Here is a 17,123-nt window from a genome sequence, read left to right on the forward strand (position 1 = left end):
TCGTGGCCAGTAAAGCTCCACATCCTCACCTCCTACACTCTCTTACTTGCTTACTCATCACCAGCCACTTGGCTTCCTCTTTGACCTTGAAAGAGACTTACTTTCCTGATTTAGAGCTTTGCAGTGCTGTTCCCTCTGCCTAGGATATTCCGTCCTCCCCCAAATCTGCACATGACCCTTTTTTTCACTGAGGCTCAGCTCAAACATCATCCCTTTAGGGAGGCCATCCTTGGCCTTCCAAACCAAATCAGCACCTCTCCCTCTATTCTTTATCACAGTTTGTGCTTCAAATTGTTCACAGTACTTATTACTATCTGAAATTATTATATTTGTTTACTTATTTATTGACTATCTCTCTCACCAGGCTGTCTATTCCAGAAAAACAGGGACATTTTTGTCATGTCACCACTTTTTTGTTTGTCACCACTTTGACTCCAGTGCCTAACACGAAGTAGACATTTGATAAATACCTGTTACATGAACCATGAATGGTTTCTCAACTGGTTTCACTGTCATTTACCTATGCCAGGGCAGATACTTGACTCTGCGTCTTAGTTTCTCCAGCTTTGAAACAGTAACAATAGAATTTGCCATCTAACTCATTTTTAGCATGGAGAAGAAAAATTAAGTTATCTTTATATCTGGAAATATTACTCCTGAATAATGTTATGCTGTGAAACAAAGAGGTATGTAAGTAGTATAGTAGGTATACAGTAAAAATATTCCTCACCTATTACTAGATAAGGTTCTGGATTTCTTTTTGTAAATAATTTCTTTCTCTATTCCCTTTGATATTTCTAGAAAGTGACTGAGATATACCAGTTCAAATTCAAATACACGAAAGAAGGAGCCACTATGGATTTTGACAGGTAGAATCTAATTGTTTAATGAACATGAGAAATAGGACTGAGGTAAACATAAGCTTCTTGAAGCCATAGATAGGCCTTATATTTCCTTTGTAATTTCCCTTTGTAACTAATCCTACAAAAACCCTCTATTATTAACAATAGTAATAATTGTTTAAATTTCTGAAATCTATGGATGAAGTTGGGGGAAATAGAGTCTTCCTTTGCTTCTTTCCCTCTTCTCCTCATTGGTGATGTTAGTGGGGTCTAAAGGCAGTTAAGTTTGGTGGTTAAGAGTTCCGATTCCTAAGGCAGAGAGACCTAGCTTGGAACACTCCATTATTGGTCTAACTTTGGACAGATTACTCAACCTCCCTAGATATTAATATTCTCACCTGCACAGTGGAATTAATAATATTTACATCATATGGTTGCTGTGACTATTAAATTGCAATGCATATACAAAGCTTTGCCCATGCCTGGCATATATTTAAAAGCCAATAAAGGGTACCTGGTGGTAGTGGTAGTGATGGTAGTGGTCCTTGGAGTCAATGGTGGTTGGTGGGTGGCATAGTGGTAGCAATTATATTGATGAGGCTGTCTACATGGTGTTGACTGAAGAACTCCATAAGATTTTATTTAGACACTAACCTGAAGTTTCTTAAGTTGCTATGCTAAGATATTAATCTTTTTTGCCCTTGTTGTAGCCAGACCGGATCTGGAGTAGATTAAACTCCTGAACTATTGCTTATAAATACAAACATTCTCACCTACTTCTCCTAGGATATCATACAAATGTAATTTTTTATGTGTGTCCCTGTATGGAAAAGACTGGAAAGCACTACATTTTCCTATCAAGTTTAAAATGCCAAGTTTTAGATATACTAATGGGTTAAAGAGCAAAGACAAGGGTATTTGCTTAGAAAGATCCCTGGTATAGGTGGAGATGTTTTATTGAAGAGTAACATTTATTCCCACCCCAGTAGCTTTTGGATTCAGGAAGATCTAAGTTTTGCCGATGAGATGGAATAGAAGTGGAGGGGGTGGATGGTGGTGAAAAGGCCTGGGTGGTAGAGGGCTCCAAGTCAGGGGAATGAGTGCCCATGAAAAGAGCAAGTCTGAAGAGAAACGTGGCCTAATTCTCAATTTTCTGCTATTAGCTCTGTCTTATCATTTACTGCAAGTTTGAGGATTTCTCTCTGAGATTCACTTCCTTAATTATCCTCTCATTTGTAAAACTTACAGACAGCACTAGGATGTGCAGAGGAAGTAAGTTTTAGTAATGAGGATTAAAATATTAATCATCATAAGCTAGCATTTATATAGCATTGTACAGATTGTACAACACTATTCATACATATTCATTCACATTAAACAGTTGCCTTTTACTTTCCAAAATTTAAATATAAGTACTACTGACAATCAGATTAATCTCTTTTGTTATGAAGGCACATATGCCAAGTGCTGAGCGGTAAAACAGAAATGGCTTAATCTTTCAGCTACTAAGGAGGAGAGAAGGTAATGCATATTACTAATTTCCTAGAAACCAAAGGTAGACATTTATTTAAATGATCAGTCCTACAAAATTATCTTATCACCTCTTCCATAGTAAAGATAATTTCCCTTTTAAAGAGTGCAAGGGAGTCTTGAGTATGATTTTACATGGTTATAATTTTATGAATATGATGTATACTAAAAGATCCCATGAGCTAAATGCTATAGCCCTTCACTCGGGTTATCTATTTCAAATTGGTTAAATCTTAGTAGACAAAACTTTGTTGTTCAAAATAAAAAAAGGAGCCAATGTATTCACTTAATGTCTGTTTTATGAATCCACACTTACTTAGGAGTATTATTCACTACTGAGTGCTTACTACGTGAAAGGGATTATGCAAATATATTGCAGTGATAGTCCTTCCTAGAAGCTACTCAAATATGAGACCAATTTGGGAAGAAAATTTTGGAGAGAAATAAAGAAATATTTAGAATTAGAAGGTAATTTTGTTCAACTTGTACATTCGTCCATTAATTCCATGAATGTTTACTGAGTATTTACTCTAGCTGGCACCAAACAGTACTGTGGACATGAAAGATAGAGCCATGCATAATCTAGAAGGGGGCATACAAACTATTATAAATAAGAGTAATGTATAGAAATTATCAGGGAAAACTTCCTCGAAGAGGTGACACATGAGCTAGCTATTAAAGGATGAATTCAGGAGAGTCGGGAAAAGAAGTGGGAAAAGCACAATACAAGCAAAGTGAACAGCAAATGCAAATGCATGTGGATGAGAAGAAACTGGGTAGTAAATGCAGATGAAGTTGGAGGTGAGGGCATCCCTGGTCATGAAATGCATCGTACACATACCATTCTTGAATTTGATTGAAAGGTGATGAGTGTGATAGAATTTTAAGCAAGAGAGTGACATGAACAGATTTTCCTATTAGGTGTATTATTGTGGCAGTGGCATAGAGAATGTTATTGCAGTGCAGACAAGAAGAAAACAAGAAGAATAGATAGCCATTGTTGCAATCCATGTAAGAGGAAGGGATGTCTCTGACAGATAACCAGATGGTAGAAAGGCCCAGAGCTGATGACCAATTTTCAAATAGAAAATCTGGAGAGGTGTGGAAATGTGTCTAAGCTTATCCCAGAAGTGAGCTAACTGACCTAGGGTGTCTAAATGACTTGACACACGGCATTCAGTTAGTTAGCAGCAGACCCAATATTAGATGTCAGGTGTCCTAATTCCAAATCCATTATTCTCACCATTATGGCACGTGGTTATTTGTAACTCAAATTTTTAAAAAAATCAGGTCATGTTTAAAATGCCTTAAGGGAACTTGCCACTTAAGAAATCCATTGTATATAACAGTAAAAAATACAATCACTGCTCTAATTTACGTTCTAAAAATGATCTCAAGTGTCCTGATGTTTACTTTATATTTATTTGATCATATGGTAAAGAGTATTGTTCTTTTTGAAATAGATTTTCAATATTGTACATGATTGAAAAGTATGGTGTTTTTCCATATGGTTATAGCAGTAGTACAAGCTTCGAAAGTGGGACAAACAGTGAAGATATTAAGAAAGCCAGTGTTCTACTGATCCGTAAATTATATATACTGATGCAGAACCTTGGACCCCTTCCTAATGATGTTATACTTACTATGAAGCTCCACTACTATAATGCAGGTAGGTGGAGACCTCTAGTTAAATTCCTTCTTAACTATCGAAGTAATATTTTATATGGAGAGAGAGTATCTGAAAGAGGTATCTGTTGCTACACACGAAAGATTAATTTGACTTCTTCTATTGAAACTCACAGTTTTCTTGGTTTTCTGCCCTTTTCATTTTGCAGTGACTCCACATGATTACCAACCCCCTGGTTTTAAAGAAGGGGTAAACTCACACTTCCTGCTGTTCGAGGGGGAGCCTGTAAACCTGCAAGTGGGATTGGTCTCCACTGGCTTTCATAGCATGAAAGTAAAAGTCACAACTGAGGCCACCAGAGTGTCTGATTTGGAGAACAATCTCTTTCAGGAGAATGGCACTACTGAGATCGCTCATCAGGGTCTAGACTTCGATGAAGAAGAAGAGGAATGCAACAATCATGTAAGGCAAGGCTTTAGCGAGCCTCCATTGCTTCAGCTAAACACAGCTAACATTTTTAATTCCTACATAGGTTATGTCACAGTAACAGTCCAATGGAGTCTGTCAGGTATAAAAACGAAAACAAAATTAGCCTCTGACCTCAGGGAGTCTTTATTGTAAAAAAAAGTACTGTCTTCAAGAAGAGGATATACTTTGTTAGTTGAAATTGTCCATGACTAGGAGTAAGAAAAAAAAAAAAGACTTTCCAGTATACTTCTTTTATAAAAGGTATCCATGAATTTAGAAAATTTGGGATTTTCTTTTTTAAATTTATATGTAACATTTTTAGAATTAAAAAATATTCTAGGTATTTATTCATACTCACTGAAAGTATAAATAAGTTCTTGATTATGGGATAATTGAGTGGGGGCAGGTTGGGGGAGAAAAAAGTTATGGATAAACTCAAGTCAGAGTGAAAACAAAGTGATAGTCAACTATTGGTTATGTAGAGAGAAACAAGCTCTGGAGCTAGGTCCCTGGGGAAAGCCAGGAGGCTGGGGCATTTGGAGCCACTGGAGCCAAACGGATAGGCCTCTGAGCCCTTTACTTTCCTACTTCCTCCAGTAGAGACTTGGAGTTGAGTACTTGCTAGGGCCCCACAGTGTCCTGGCCTGTCATCTGGATAACAAAGTTTACTGTATGTCAATATTATTTTTAAAAAGTTCTGAGTTACACATAAAAAATTTTCAGACTGCTTAATGGGAGGTGATGCTATAAAATCTTTTCAGGAGCTATTTTCAAATTGGGGTGCTAATTTATTTGCTTGAGATGATTTGAGTCCTACTTAAAAAGATGACCGTAGTAAATAACGTTCGAAGGTTCTTTCTGGTTCTTTAAATTTGTGTTAGATTTAATATATTGAAAAGAGTCCTTAATTAATATAAATAATATAACCAAACAGGATTTTTTTTCATCTTTGATATTTTCACAGTGTCACACATGCTAATGGCTTTATAGTTTGATGCAACTTTCTTCTGATTCTGTTCCAAGAAGATGCAGTTAACATAGGCTGGTTTAAAAAAAATAAAGGTTAAGAAAAGAATGGGCATGTTTCAGCTGGATTTTTATTTTTTAAAATTAAGAATTTATCTTTTACCAATGGAAATGAAAGTGGACAACTTGAGAAGGAATAGCTCAATAGATAGATTAAATAAGACATGTGATAACACTTTCCAAGCATATGTTTAGTAGGAACTATATATACAAAAATCAGGACTTTGTGGTAAACTCATTCAGTTTGCCAATTATATGAAAGAATTTAGTAAGTCTAGTGAACAGCTTGCTGACAGTTTGTCGCTGAAAATTCTGTTGTTTTTCTTCATAGAACACACACATTCATACACATTTTATTTTGTAGAACATTTTATGTAGAACATTTTATGCTTTTAAAAATCATTTTATTTTGAAAATATCATGCATACAGCAGTGTGTATGAAATAGTATGTACAGTTTAAAGAATAATGAGAATATCCATGCAGCCTCCCTTCAGGTTAAGAAATAGAACATTGTCACTACCTTAGAAGCCACCGTATGCCCCTTCCTTGTGGCACCCCTTCCTTCTCCTCCAAATGTAGCCACACTCCTAACTTCTTTAAAATCCTTCTATTACTCTTCTTTAAAATTTACTATGAGTATATCCACTTGTTTAAAACTTTTATACAAATGTAATCATACTCTTAAGTTATTCTTCCATGACTTGCTTCTTTTTCTTGACCATCAAAAATGAGATTAATCCATTTGTGTGTGGTTGTTCATTCATTTTCACTGCTGTAGAATATTCTACTCTTGATAGACATTCTTTCTTTCTTTTTAATTGTTGTAAGCATTCATGTACACATCTCCTGGTATATATTTGCAAGATATCCCTAGAGCCTATACCAAAGAATCCTAGGGCTTACACACTTTCAACTTTATTAGTAATGTCGAACTGTTTTCCAAAGTGGCTGTAGCAATTTGTACTCCACCAGCACTGCAGGAGTGTGCTCTACATTCTTGCCAACACTTCATGTTATTCGAGTTTATGTTTTCTGTCTATCTACAGGATGTGAAATGGTAATATTTCATGATTTGTATTTGCATTTCCCTGATTATTAGTGAGTTTGAGGATCTTTTCATGTATATTGGCCATTCTGGTTTTCTTATATATAAAGGAACTGTTCAAGTCTTTCATTTCTTTTTCTATTGGATTATTTATCTTTTCCTAATTGATTTAAAATACATGTTCTGATTAATAATTCTTCTTCACTTATTTATGTTCTAATAATTTTTCCATGTTTGTGACATGTCTTTTCACTTTTTTTAAAGATGTCTTTGGTAAAGAGAAGTTCTTTTTTTTTTTTCCAGGTAAAGAGAAGTTCTTAGTTTTAATGTAATCAAATATTTTCCTCTAACATGTGCTTTTGAATATTCTTAAGAAGTTTTTCTTTACCTGAGGTCATTTATAATACAGTAGTACTGTCTTATCTGTGGTTTGGCTTTCTGCAGTTCAGTTATCCTTGGTCAGCTACAGTCTGGTAGTAGATAATCCTCCTTCTGACATATTGTCAGAAGGTCAGTAGTAGCGTAACACTACATCCTAATGTTTACGTCACCCACCTCACTTTATTTCACCACATAGGCATTTTATCATCTCACATCATCACAAGAAGAGTAAATATATACGGTAAGATATTTTGAAAGGGAGAGAGACCATACTCACATTATTTTTATTACATTACATTATTATATTGTTCTATTTTATTAATAGTTACTGCTAACCTCTTACTGTGCCTAACTTATAAATTAAACTTCATTATAGGCATGTGTGTGTAGGGAAAAACATAGTGTATATAGGGTTCGGGACTATTTATGGTTTGTGCACCCACTGGAGGTCTTGGAATATATTCCCTGCAGATAAAGGGGACTACTGAATTCTCCAATATTTTATTCTAAGAATTTTGAGGCTTTTCATTTTACATTTAGGTTTTTATGCCACTTCAAGTTTATTTTTATTTGTGGTATGAGGTAAACCAGACCCCTTTAAAATTTTTAAATTCAAGTATAACTTACATACAGAAAAACATATCATAAAGATACAGCTCAATAAATATTCACAACTGAACATCAGGGCTGGGATGAGGGTGAGGCAAGCAAAGTGAGGGTAAGTGGGATCTTAAATTTTGCTTCTTAGGTAACTTGTTTATCTCACCTTTGTCCCAGCCTACTGAATAAACATGTGAAATCAACACCCAGATGAAGAAACAAAATACTACCAGTTCCTCAGAAATCCAAGACTCTTATTTTGAGGTCACTGAACAAGAATATCTCTATCCTGACTCCTATTAGCATAGATTAGTTTCTCTTGTTTTTTATTTTATAGATACAGAGTCATAGAGTATGAGCCATTTGTTCACTCAACATTATGTTGTGAGATTTATCCATATTCTTGCATGTTGTTGTAGACCATTCTCGCTATTCATTCCTCTAGTGTTGATGGGCATTTGGATAGCTTTCTGGTTTTGACTATTGTGACTAGTACTGCTCTGAACATTCTGAACATGTTTTTTAGTGAAATATGTACACATTTCTGGTGGGAATAGAACTGCTAGGGGTAGATTTGCTGGGTCAAGGATATGTGTACATTTAGTTTTAATAGATACTACAAAACAATTTCCAAAGTGGTTGTGCCAATTTATACTCCCATCAGCAGTGTATGAGAGTTGTGGTTGCTCCACATCCTCACCACCCTTGGCATTTTCTATCTTTTAAATTTTAGCCATCCCTGTGGGTGTGTAATGTTATGTCACTGTGGTTTTAATTTGCAGTTACCTGATGACTACTGAAGATGAACATCTTTCCATAGGTGTTTTGGCCGTGTTGGTTATACTCTTTGGTGAAGTGTCTTTTCAAGTTGTCATTTTTTTCTGTTGGGCTCTATTGGATTGTCTTTCATTCTTACCAATTTGTTAGAGTTCTGCATATATATTCTATATATAAGTCCTTTGTCAGATACATGTATTGTGAGTATCTCTTTGACTTTATGAGTTGCCTTTTTGGTCTCTTACTAGTATTTTGTGAACACTAATAGTATTTGTGAACAGAATACTAATTATGTTAATATTGATATAGTCTAATTTATCAATCTTCTCAGCTATGTTTGGCAGTTTTCATTTAAAAATTTTTGTCTGTTTGGGGCGCCTGGGTGGCACAGCGGTTAAGCGGCTGCCTTCGGCTCAGGGCGTGATCCCGGCGTTATGGGATCGAGCCCCACATCAGGCTCCTCCGCTTTGAGCCTGCTTCTTCCTCTCCCACTCCCCCCTGCTTGTGTTCCCTCTCTCGCTGGCTGTCTCTATCTGTGTCAAAATAAATAAATAAAATCTTTAAAAAAAAAAAAATTTTTGTCTGTTGGAGTACCTGGGTGGCTCAGTCAGTTGAGTGTCTGACTCATGGTTTCAGCTCAGGTCAAGGGATCAAGCCCCACCTTGGGCTTCACGCTTGGTGGGGAGTCTGCTTGAGATTCTCTTTCTTTCTCTCTCCCTTTGCCCCTCCCCTGATTCCTCTCTCTCTCTCAAATAAATAAATCTTTAAAAAAAATTTGGGGTGTCTATTTTAGGGGTGCTTGGGTGGCTCAGTCAGTTAAGTGTCCAACTCTTGATTTGGGCTCAGGTCATGATCTTGGGGTCATGAGATCCAGCCACGCATGGGACTCTACACTGAGCCTGGAGTCTGCTTAAGATTCTCTCTCTCCCTCTCCCTCTGCCCCCAACCCCCACTCATGCTTTCTCTCTCCCTCTCTCAAAAAAAATTTTTTTGTCTATTCTGAAGTTTACAGAGATATGCTGTATGTTTTTCTCTAAAAGGGGGAAATAATGACAGAAACAGAAGAAATTTTTTAAATTATAAAAGACCTCCATGAATAACTTTATACCAAAAAATATAAATAGCTGACCTTTCCATCCCCCACATTCAAATATTCGTATATTGTGGTATGAAGTTATTCATGAAGATCTCTTATAATTTAAAAAATCTCTTTGTTTCTATAGCTATTTCCCTGCTTTCATATCTGGTTGCTGTTTATTTGTGCCCCATTAGTTTATCTTGGTTATGTTTGCCAGAAATCAGTATTTTTTAAAAGACTTTATTTATTTATTTGACAGAGAGAGAGAGAGAGAGAGACAGCCAGCAAGAAAGGGAACACAAGCAGGGGGAGTGGGAGAGGAAGAAGCAGGCTCCCAGAGGAGCAGGGAGCCTGATGCAGGGCTCAATTCCAGGACCCTGGGATCACGCCCTGAGCTGAAGGCAGACGCTTAACGACTGAGCCACCCAGGCGCCCCAGAAATCAGTATTTTAAATTATCCTTTCAAAGTCATCTTTTGGTTGTCCTGATCTCTTTCTTTCCTTCCTTTTCTTTCTTTCTTTCTTTCTTTCTTTCTTTCTTTCTTTCTTTCTTTCTTTCTTTCTTTCTTTTTTTAATATTTCGTTTACTTTATTTGAAAGAGAGAGCACCCATGTAAGCGCAAGCACACATGGTGAGGAGCCAAGGGAAGAGGGAACCTGAAGCAGACTCTGTGCTGCATGCAGAGCCCCACATGGGGCTTGATCTCATGACCACAAGATCATGACCTGAGCTGAAAATAAGAGTCAGACACTTACCTAACTGAGCCACACTTAACTAACTGAGCCACCCAGATGCACCTGTCCCGATCACTTCTATGGCTTTTTGTTTGTTTTCTATTTCATTCATGTTTTGCTTTTATCTTTGCCTTCTATTTCTCTGGTTTGGTTTTGTCTCCCTGACTTCAAATTGATCTTTCCATCAATATATAGACATATATATCCTACAAGTACCTCAAATTCAGCATCTCTAAATAGAATTTCAACTTCTGACCAAATATGATTTCTCATAATGAACTCTCAGGTTCATTATGTTGGTGTTGTAGCCATGATTTTATCAAACGGCCTGACCAGGAATGTGTTCAACTTCTATGTTCTCACTTCTCACATCCCTTTGGTTACCTTCTCCGTCTGTTTTACCTTTGAAATATTTCTCGAGTTTGGCCCTACTGCCATTGTGCTGATTCAGTCTCCTTACTGAGTCTTTCTGATATCAGCATTGCCTCTCTAATCTGTCTTCTGGAGTGCCAGAGAATAAACGTACTAAAACTATGATAATCATTTTTGCATATTTCAAGTTCATTTATTTTGTGTAATTTCAAAGGACAGAAGGAGAAACAGGAAATAAAAATCACAGGGAGTGAGAGGAGGTTGATTTGGGCTCAATAGAAGGAAGAACTTTCTCTTAAAAAATTTGAAAGCAATATTATAATGACATTAAAGTAATTTAAAAAGCAATGCAAACCTTCCAACTTTCCTACCATCCTATTGATACTGTTTTCATTTTTGTATGTTCCATCACCTCCAGTCTTTTCTCAGATATACATATTTGTATATGCTTTTAATCATAGTTTATATATCCATTTGTTTTGCTTTTATACTTAACATTAACTTTTATAAATATGTTCCACCTTCACCTTCACATTTCTAATTTTAGTGACCTTTTGTTTCATTTAGGTATTTAATCTGCCTTTCTGTACTTTTAAACATTTTACATGCTCTCTCTCTCTCTCTGAAATAAATAAATAAATAAATAAATAAATAAATAAATAAATAAAATCTTAAAAAACCATTTAGGCTAATTCCTGATTTTGCTATTATAGATAGTGTTATAATAAATACTTTTGTATGTATGACAGAATTTTCCTTGTTTTCTAAGGATATAGTATCAGGAGTGAAATATACAGAGCCTGAAAATTTATATAGCTCTTGAATGAGTATTACCAAATCATTTTCCAGAAGCTTGCCAGCTTCTCTACCTCTTCAGGATGGATTTTCTGACAATGACAGCTGTTAAATAAATCCGGCTGTCTTGAGCAAAATGAACTCCTTGTCACCAGCTGTGTTCAAGATAGGGTATTGATGATCACCTCCAGGGTGTTGCAAGAGAAAATAATGATTTAGGGGAAAAGTTAAACTGGTTTGACCTCTGAGATCCCTTCCATGCTAAGATTCTCTGGGATATTTTTTAAATTCCTATCAAGAGTAATGCCTTGCTAAGCACTGTGAGGAAAACAAAGACATACAAAATATAGTTTCTACATTTGGGAACTCTGGCTGAAGAGACAGTACTTATATAATATAATGAGAAATAATAGTGGAGAGTGTATGAATGATAGAAATAATATCAACTAACAGCAGAGCATTGTTCTCAGGGTTTTACATGTATTATCACTTTCAATCTTCCCAGCTATTTTATGAAGTAGATTCTATTATTATCCTGATTTTATAAATAAGGAGCACAGACTTAGAGAAATTAGCTGAAGGCTACATACACAGTGAATAAGTAGCAGGCCAGGATTCAGATTAAGGTGGTTGGACTCCAAAGCCTGTGTTATTACAATACAGAAATAAGGATAAATTGTCACTGTGTGGGAAGGTTTCATTGAATTGGTGATTTTATGGGTGAATTGTTTTTTGATTGGCAGAGATCAAGGCAGAGGATGTTCCAAGCAAGTTGGAAAGTACAGTATAGTATAGAACTTATGTCTCTATGACTTGTAATTCCAATACTGCACTTTCCATACTTTTCCCTGTATTCTATGGCTTTGCTGCAATCTCTACATTTTGTAACCTCTAACTCAAAGATTTCTTAAAACTATATTGAATCGTAAAATTTTCTATTAAAATAGAAAGTCCACAAAATCTTGACCAAGCAGCTTATACTGCTTTTTCACCAGTGATCTGTAGTAAAGAAGCAATTTAACATATTATATTGTTGTGAGACTATTGTAAGATTGAAAAAAAAAAGATTTTAATCATATTTTCTTTTTCAGGTTATTCCTTATCTCAGTCACAGAAGGAGAAATATAAAAATTTTTCATCCGTAGTTGAAATTATTCAGTATTTGTACTATTCATTTTCTGGTATGATCCTTAAGATCCAAGGAATGATGTAAAAGTGAGGTTGTAATTTGACAATAAGTTCAGAAACCATAAAGCACACAGATTTGAAATTTAAAGATTCTTAGCTTGTAAGAACTCTTAAAACCTAACTCCACTTGGAAAATGGGACACTGAACCCAAGTAGGAGACCAAGGCATCCTAGCACAAAACAGTTACATAGAACTGTCTGGAAAAACCTATCCTAAATGTGTCCTTATCGTTTTATCTACCTCTGCAACAGCTAAGTCTCCTTGCTTTTTTTTTTAATTAAGAAGAAATCAGGAAATGTATGCGTGTGTATATATAGCCTGTGAGGCCAATTTCCCCACACAGTGGAGTCATGCAGCCTTGTGACACCTGAAGAGCAAGTCCCATCTGGGACAGGGGATACAAAGATGGAGGGAGGGAGGGAAGGTGGCAGGGATTGGGAGTAAAGATGTAATGAACTGAGTTCCCGTCAAAGGAGCCTACAAAACTTTGCATGGTTCTTCCGAGTTTATGGGAAACCCTTCAGGACAGGTCTTCATTCCTGATAGGGATGGTTTGGGCTTCAGATCTAGCTAGTAAGGCCACACAAACACAATGGTACCTCATAATATTCTGGGAAGTTGGGCCTGTTTTCTCTGTTGTGGTCAATTGGATGGATAGCAATAGACACATACTAGAGAGAGACCGCTGGATAGGCTTCTTCAAAGAACTAACTAACACATATTCTGGAATTGGACGTGGAATCTTATTTAAATTTTATGCTAAGTTTAAATGCTGAGGGAAAAGTACTTCTTTCTAATAGAGATAATTAACTCTGGCTCCTTAAAAGACTAGTAATTACTGACATATACAGACAGTTATAAAAAATGGAAGGCTAGTATTGCCCACATCTACTTTAGAGACCGATAGTCCTAGTTTATTAAACCATTATAGCTGTTTTGGAATTCAAATTTTTATCAGTTTTTAAGATAGGTGTTCATATGTCATAATTTTCTAATTATCTGAGCTCCTTATGATTCTGTACCTCCATGTTAGAAAGAGTTGCTAGATACTCTGTACACATCTTTTCTAGTCCTTCCTTTGTACCTAGTAATCTTGATCCAGCATAGTGTATTTTCTCATCTGCAACACATTAATTTAACTGATGCATAAATAATTCATACAAATGATATTTTTTGAGGATGAGCTAAAGGCAGAAAAATTTTTTAATTTAACAACCATTAGTTTTTCTTTTTCTTCTTTTAAAGATTTATTCATTCATTTGAGAGAGCATGCACGTGAGCAGGGGGAGGGGCAGAGGCAGAGGGAGAGAATCCTCAAGCAGACTGCTGAGTGTGGAGCCTGACTTGGGGCTCAATCCCAGGATCCTGAGACCATGACCTGAGCTAAAATCAAGAGTCAGATGCTTAACCGACCAAGCCACCCAGGTGCCCCAGCCATCAGTATTTCTTAAAAACCAACTCAATAGTTTATCATTTTGTCTAGGTACAATGAACATTTTTGGATGCATTTTTTTTTCCTGTGTGAAGCCTATTTTTCACCCTTTTGTGCTAATACACACAAAATTAGTGCAAATGATTTATTTTTGAGAAATTAGAATGTAAAGTACTTAGTGCCAAAGTAAATGGCACCATTTAAGTGTGGGCCAGAAAGATATTTTCTGAATTCCTTAGAATTGCTTTTTCCAGCCAATGGATTGAAACGAGAGCCTTTTCGTTCAGAACCTATATTCTCCTCTAAACTCTGAACTGAAGTTTTGCATTTTTGAAGTATGGTCTGATGATTTTCATAGCATCACATCTCATGAAGCATATATGTTTTGTTTGATACAATGTAGTGTTGGCAAGGATATCTTAGATTCTTGGAATTGGAGTTGATTATTGAAAACGTTGGAAAAGGCACATTATCTACAGAAAATATTCAGACTTAAAAACCACACATCATTCTCTATCATGGGGCTAGTCCTTTCCACAAAGTTTCTTTTTGTCAAGTAGGAAAAATTTTTCATTTAATTTTTGTTTTGCATTATAGAATGTAATTGCTAGCCTCTGTTAACCATGCAAAGAGGAGTGAAAGTTGGTTGAATTTCCCAGTCCTTTAAGTCATTTTTTAAAACATGGATCATTCTATAACATATCAGAGAGTTATTTCTAGTGGGAAGAGCACACTAATGATCTGTGTATGTTTTACTTATATAAAGAAATAAAAAGTATATTGATATTTATTATAGCAGAAGAAAAGTTGAACATGAGTAACCTTAGGTAAGAACATTTTGGATGTACTATTATTAAATCCTAGCATTAAAAGAAATGCTAAAAAAAACCACCAGGAGTAAGACTGAGAATGTTCTGTTTGTTTAAAAAGAAGATACTCCTCATAGTCTGAAATAATACAACGTTATCATTATACTAAAACCATTAAAACTAATATTAGGTTCTATTTAAATTAGGATTTTTTTTCTCTTCCCGTAAGTGGCCTCAGGTGATCTCTGAAAATGGTTCGTTATTCATTTGACCCAGAAAACCCTACAAAATCATGCAAATCAAGAGGCTCAAATCTTTATGTTCACTTTAAGAACACAAGTGAAACTTCCCAGGCCATCAAGGGTATGCATATCCAAAAAGTTACCAAGTATCTGAAAGATGTCACTTTACAGAAGCAGTGTGTGCCATTCCTTCACTACAGTGGTAGAGTTGGTAGGTGTGCCCAGGTCAAACAGTGGAGCTGGACACAGGGTTGGTAACCCAAAAAGAGTGCTGAAGTTTTGCTGCACATGCTTAAAAATGCAGAGAGTAATACTGAACTTAAAAGGTTTAGATGTAGATTCCCTGGTCATTGAGCACATCCAGGAGAACAAAGCCCCCAAGATGTGGCATAGAATTTACAGGGCTCATGGTCAGATTAACACATACATGAGCTCTCCCTGCCACATTGAGATGATCCTTACTGAAAAAGAGCAGATTGTTTCTAAACCAGAAGAGGAGGTTGCATGGAAGAATAAGGTAACCCAGAAGAAACAGAAGAAACAAAAACATATGGCCTAGGAGTAAATTCTACATAAAATAAATACAAATAAAAGTAAAAAAAAAAAAGATTTTTTGAAAGTGAAGACTTTGTTGAGATTTAGTCAATTGCACATTGGAAAAAATATAATGATAATGTTACTTAATTATCTAGACTTATATTCAGTTGGCTGATTTTTCTAATACTTGCTATATGTGCTTCTAGTTTTCTATTTGAGGCTAAGTTGTCTATTGATAAACAGGCGAGATTATGGCTTGTAAAAAATCCAGGCATTGTAGGGAGTGTAATTCTTTTAGCATTTATATTAGGATCTCAAAACTGAGATCTTAAGACTTCAGAAGCCTTGTACTTCAGACAGTGGTAAAGAAGAACTAGAAGTAGGGACACCTGGGTGGTGCAGTCAGTTGAGCGCCCAGCTCTTGGTTTTGGCTCAGGTTGTGATCTCAGGGTTGTTGAGATTGAGCCTGGGTGTCCCCTGCTCAGTGCAGAGTCTGCTTCGGATTCTCTCTCCCTCTCCCTCTGTCCCTCCCACTCATGCTTTCTCTCTCAAATGAATAAATTTTTAATCTTTTGATACGATGTATTGTATTAATTGATTTTCAGATATTAAACTAAGCTTATGTTTCTGGGAAAAAGTCCACTTGATCACAGGAGATATATATATATATATAATGTTCCTGGATTTGGGTCCACTTGATCACAGGAGATATATATATAATGTTCCTGGATTTGGTGTGCTAATATTTTGTTGAGAACTTTTATGTTCATATGTATGGGGGATATTAATCTATAACTTTCTTTTTTGTGGTGTCTTTTTCTGTTTTGGTATCAGGGTAACACTGGCCTCATAAAATGAGTTTGGAAGTGTTCACTCCTTTTCTACTTTTTGGAGGAGTTTTTGAAGAGGTGGTATTAATCTTCTTAAAATGTATGGTAGAATTAAGTGGCTCTCTGGGGCTGGGCTTTTCTTTGTGGGTAGGTTTCTTTTTCTTTCTTTCTTTCTTTCTTTCTTTCTTTCTTGCCTTTTATCTTTTCTTTTTCTTTTTTTTTTGCTATTAATTCGATCTCTTCACTTGTTATAGACTTATTCAGATCTTCTATTTCTTCTTGAGTTTTGGTAGTTTGTGTATTTCTAGGAATTTTCTATTTAATCTATGTTATCTAATTTATTGATATATAACTGTTCCTGGTATTCCTTTATACTTTTTATATTTTGATAAAGTCTGTAGTAATGTTTCCTCTTTTATTTCTGACTCTAGTAATTTCAGACTCTATTTCAGCATCTTCTGTTTTGTTTTCTTGGTCAGTCTGGATAATGGTTTGTCAAATCTGTTGATCTTTCAAAGAACCAGTTTATAGTTTCATCAATTTTCTCTATTGTTTTTGTATTCTCCATTTCATAAGTTTCCAATATAATCTTTATTATTTCCTTTCTTCTGCCTGTTTTAGATTTAGTTTATACTTTTTCTGGTGTCTTAAGGTGGAAATTTAGGTTATTTGAGATCTTTCTTCTTTCTTAATATAGACATTTATACCTATAAAATTCCCTCTAAGCACTGCTCTAACAGTGTAATGTTTTGTTATGTTGTGTTTTCATTTTTATCCATCTTGAAGTATTTTCTGATTTCTCTTTTG

General features: G+C 35.6%; 1 protein-coding gene and 1 pseudogene across 1 annotated transcript in view; both read left to right on the plus strand.

Moving 5' to 3' along the window:
• Positions 1-17,123, plus strand: part of HORMAD2 (HORMA domain containing 2) — a 65,618-nt gene that overhangs the window by 13,792 nt on the left and 34,703 nt on the right. Inside the window, exons 7-9 of the mRNA XM_044379007.3 lie at positions 802-869; positions 3,890-4,041; positions 4,208-4,461. Of these exons, the coding sequence (XP_044234942.2) occupies positions 802-869; positions 3,890-4,041; positions 4,208-4,461 (474 nt within the window). The remainder of the gene's footprint in view (positions 1-801; positions 870-3,889; positions 4,042-4,207; positions 4,462-17,123) is intronic.
• Positions 14,959-15,508, plus strand: LOC123000306 (60S ribosomal protein L17-like; annotated as a pseudogene).

Source organism: Ursus arctos, unplaced genomic scaffold, assembly GCF_023065955.2.
Source record: "Ursus arctos isolate Adak ecotype North America unplaced genomic scaffold, UrsArc2.0 scaffold_34, whole genome shotgun sequence".
Classification (NCBI taxonomy): domain Eukaryota; kingdom Metazoa; phylum Chordata; class Mammalia; order Carnivora; family Ursidae; genus Ursus; species Ursus arctos.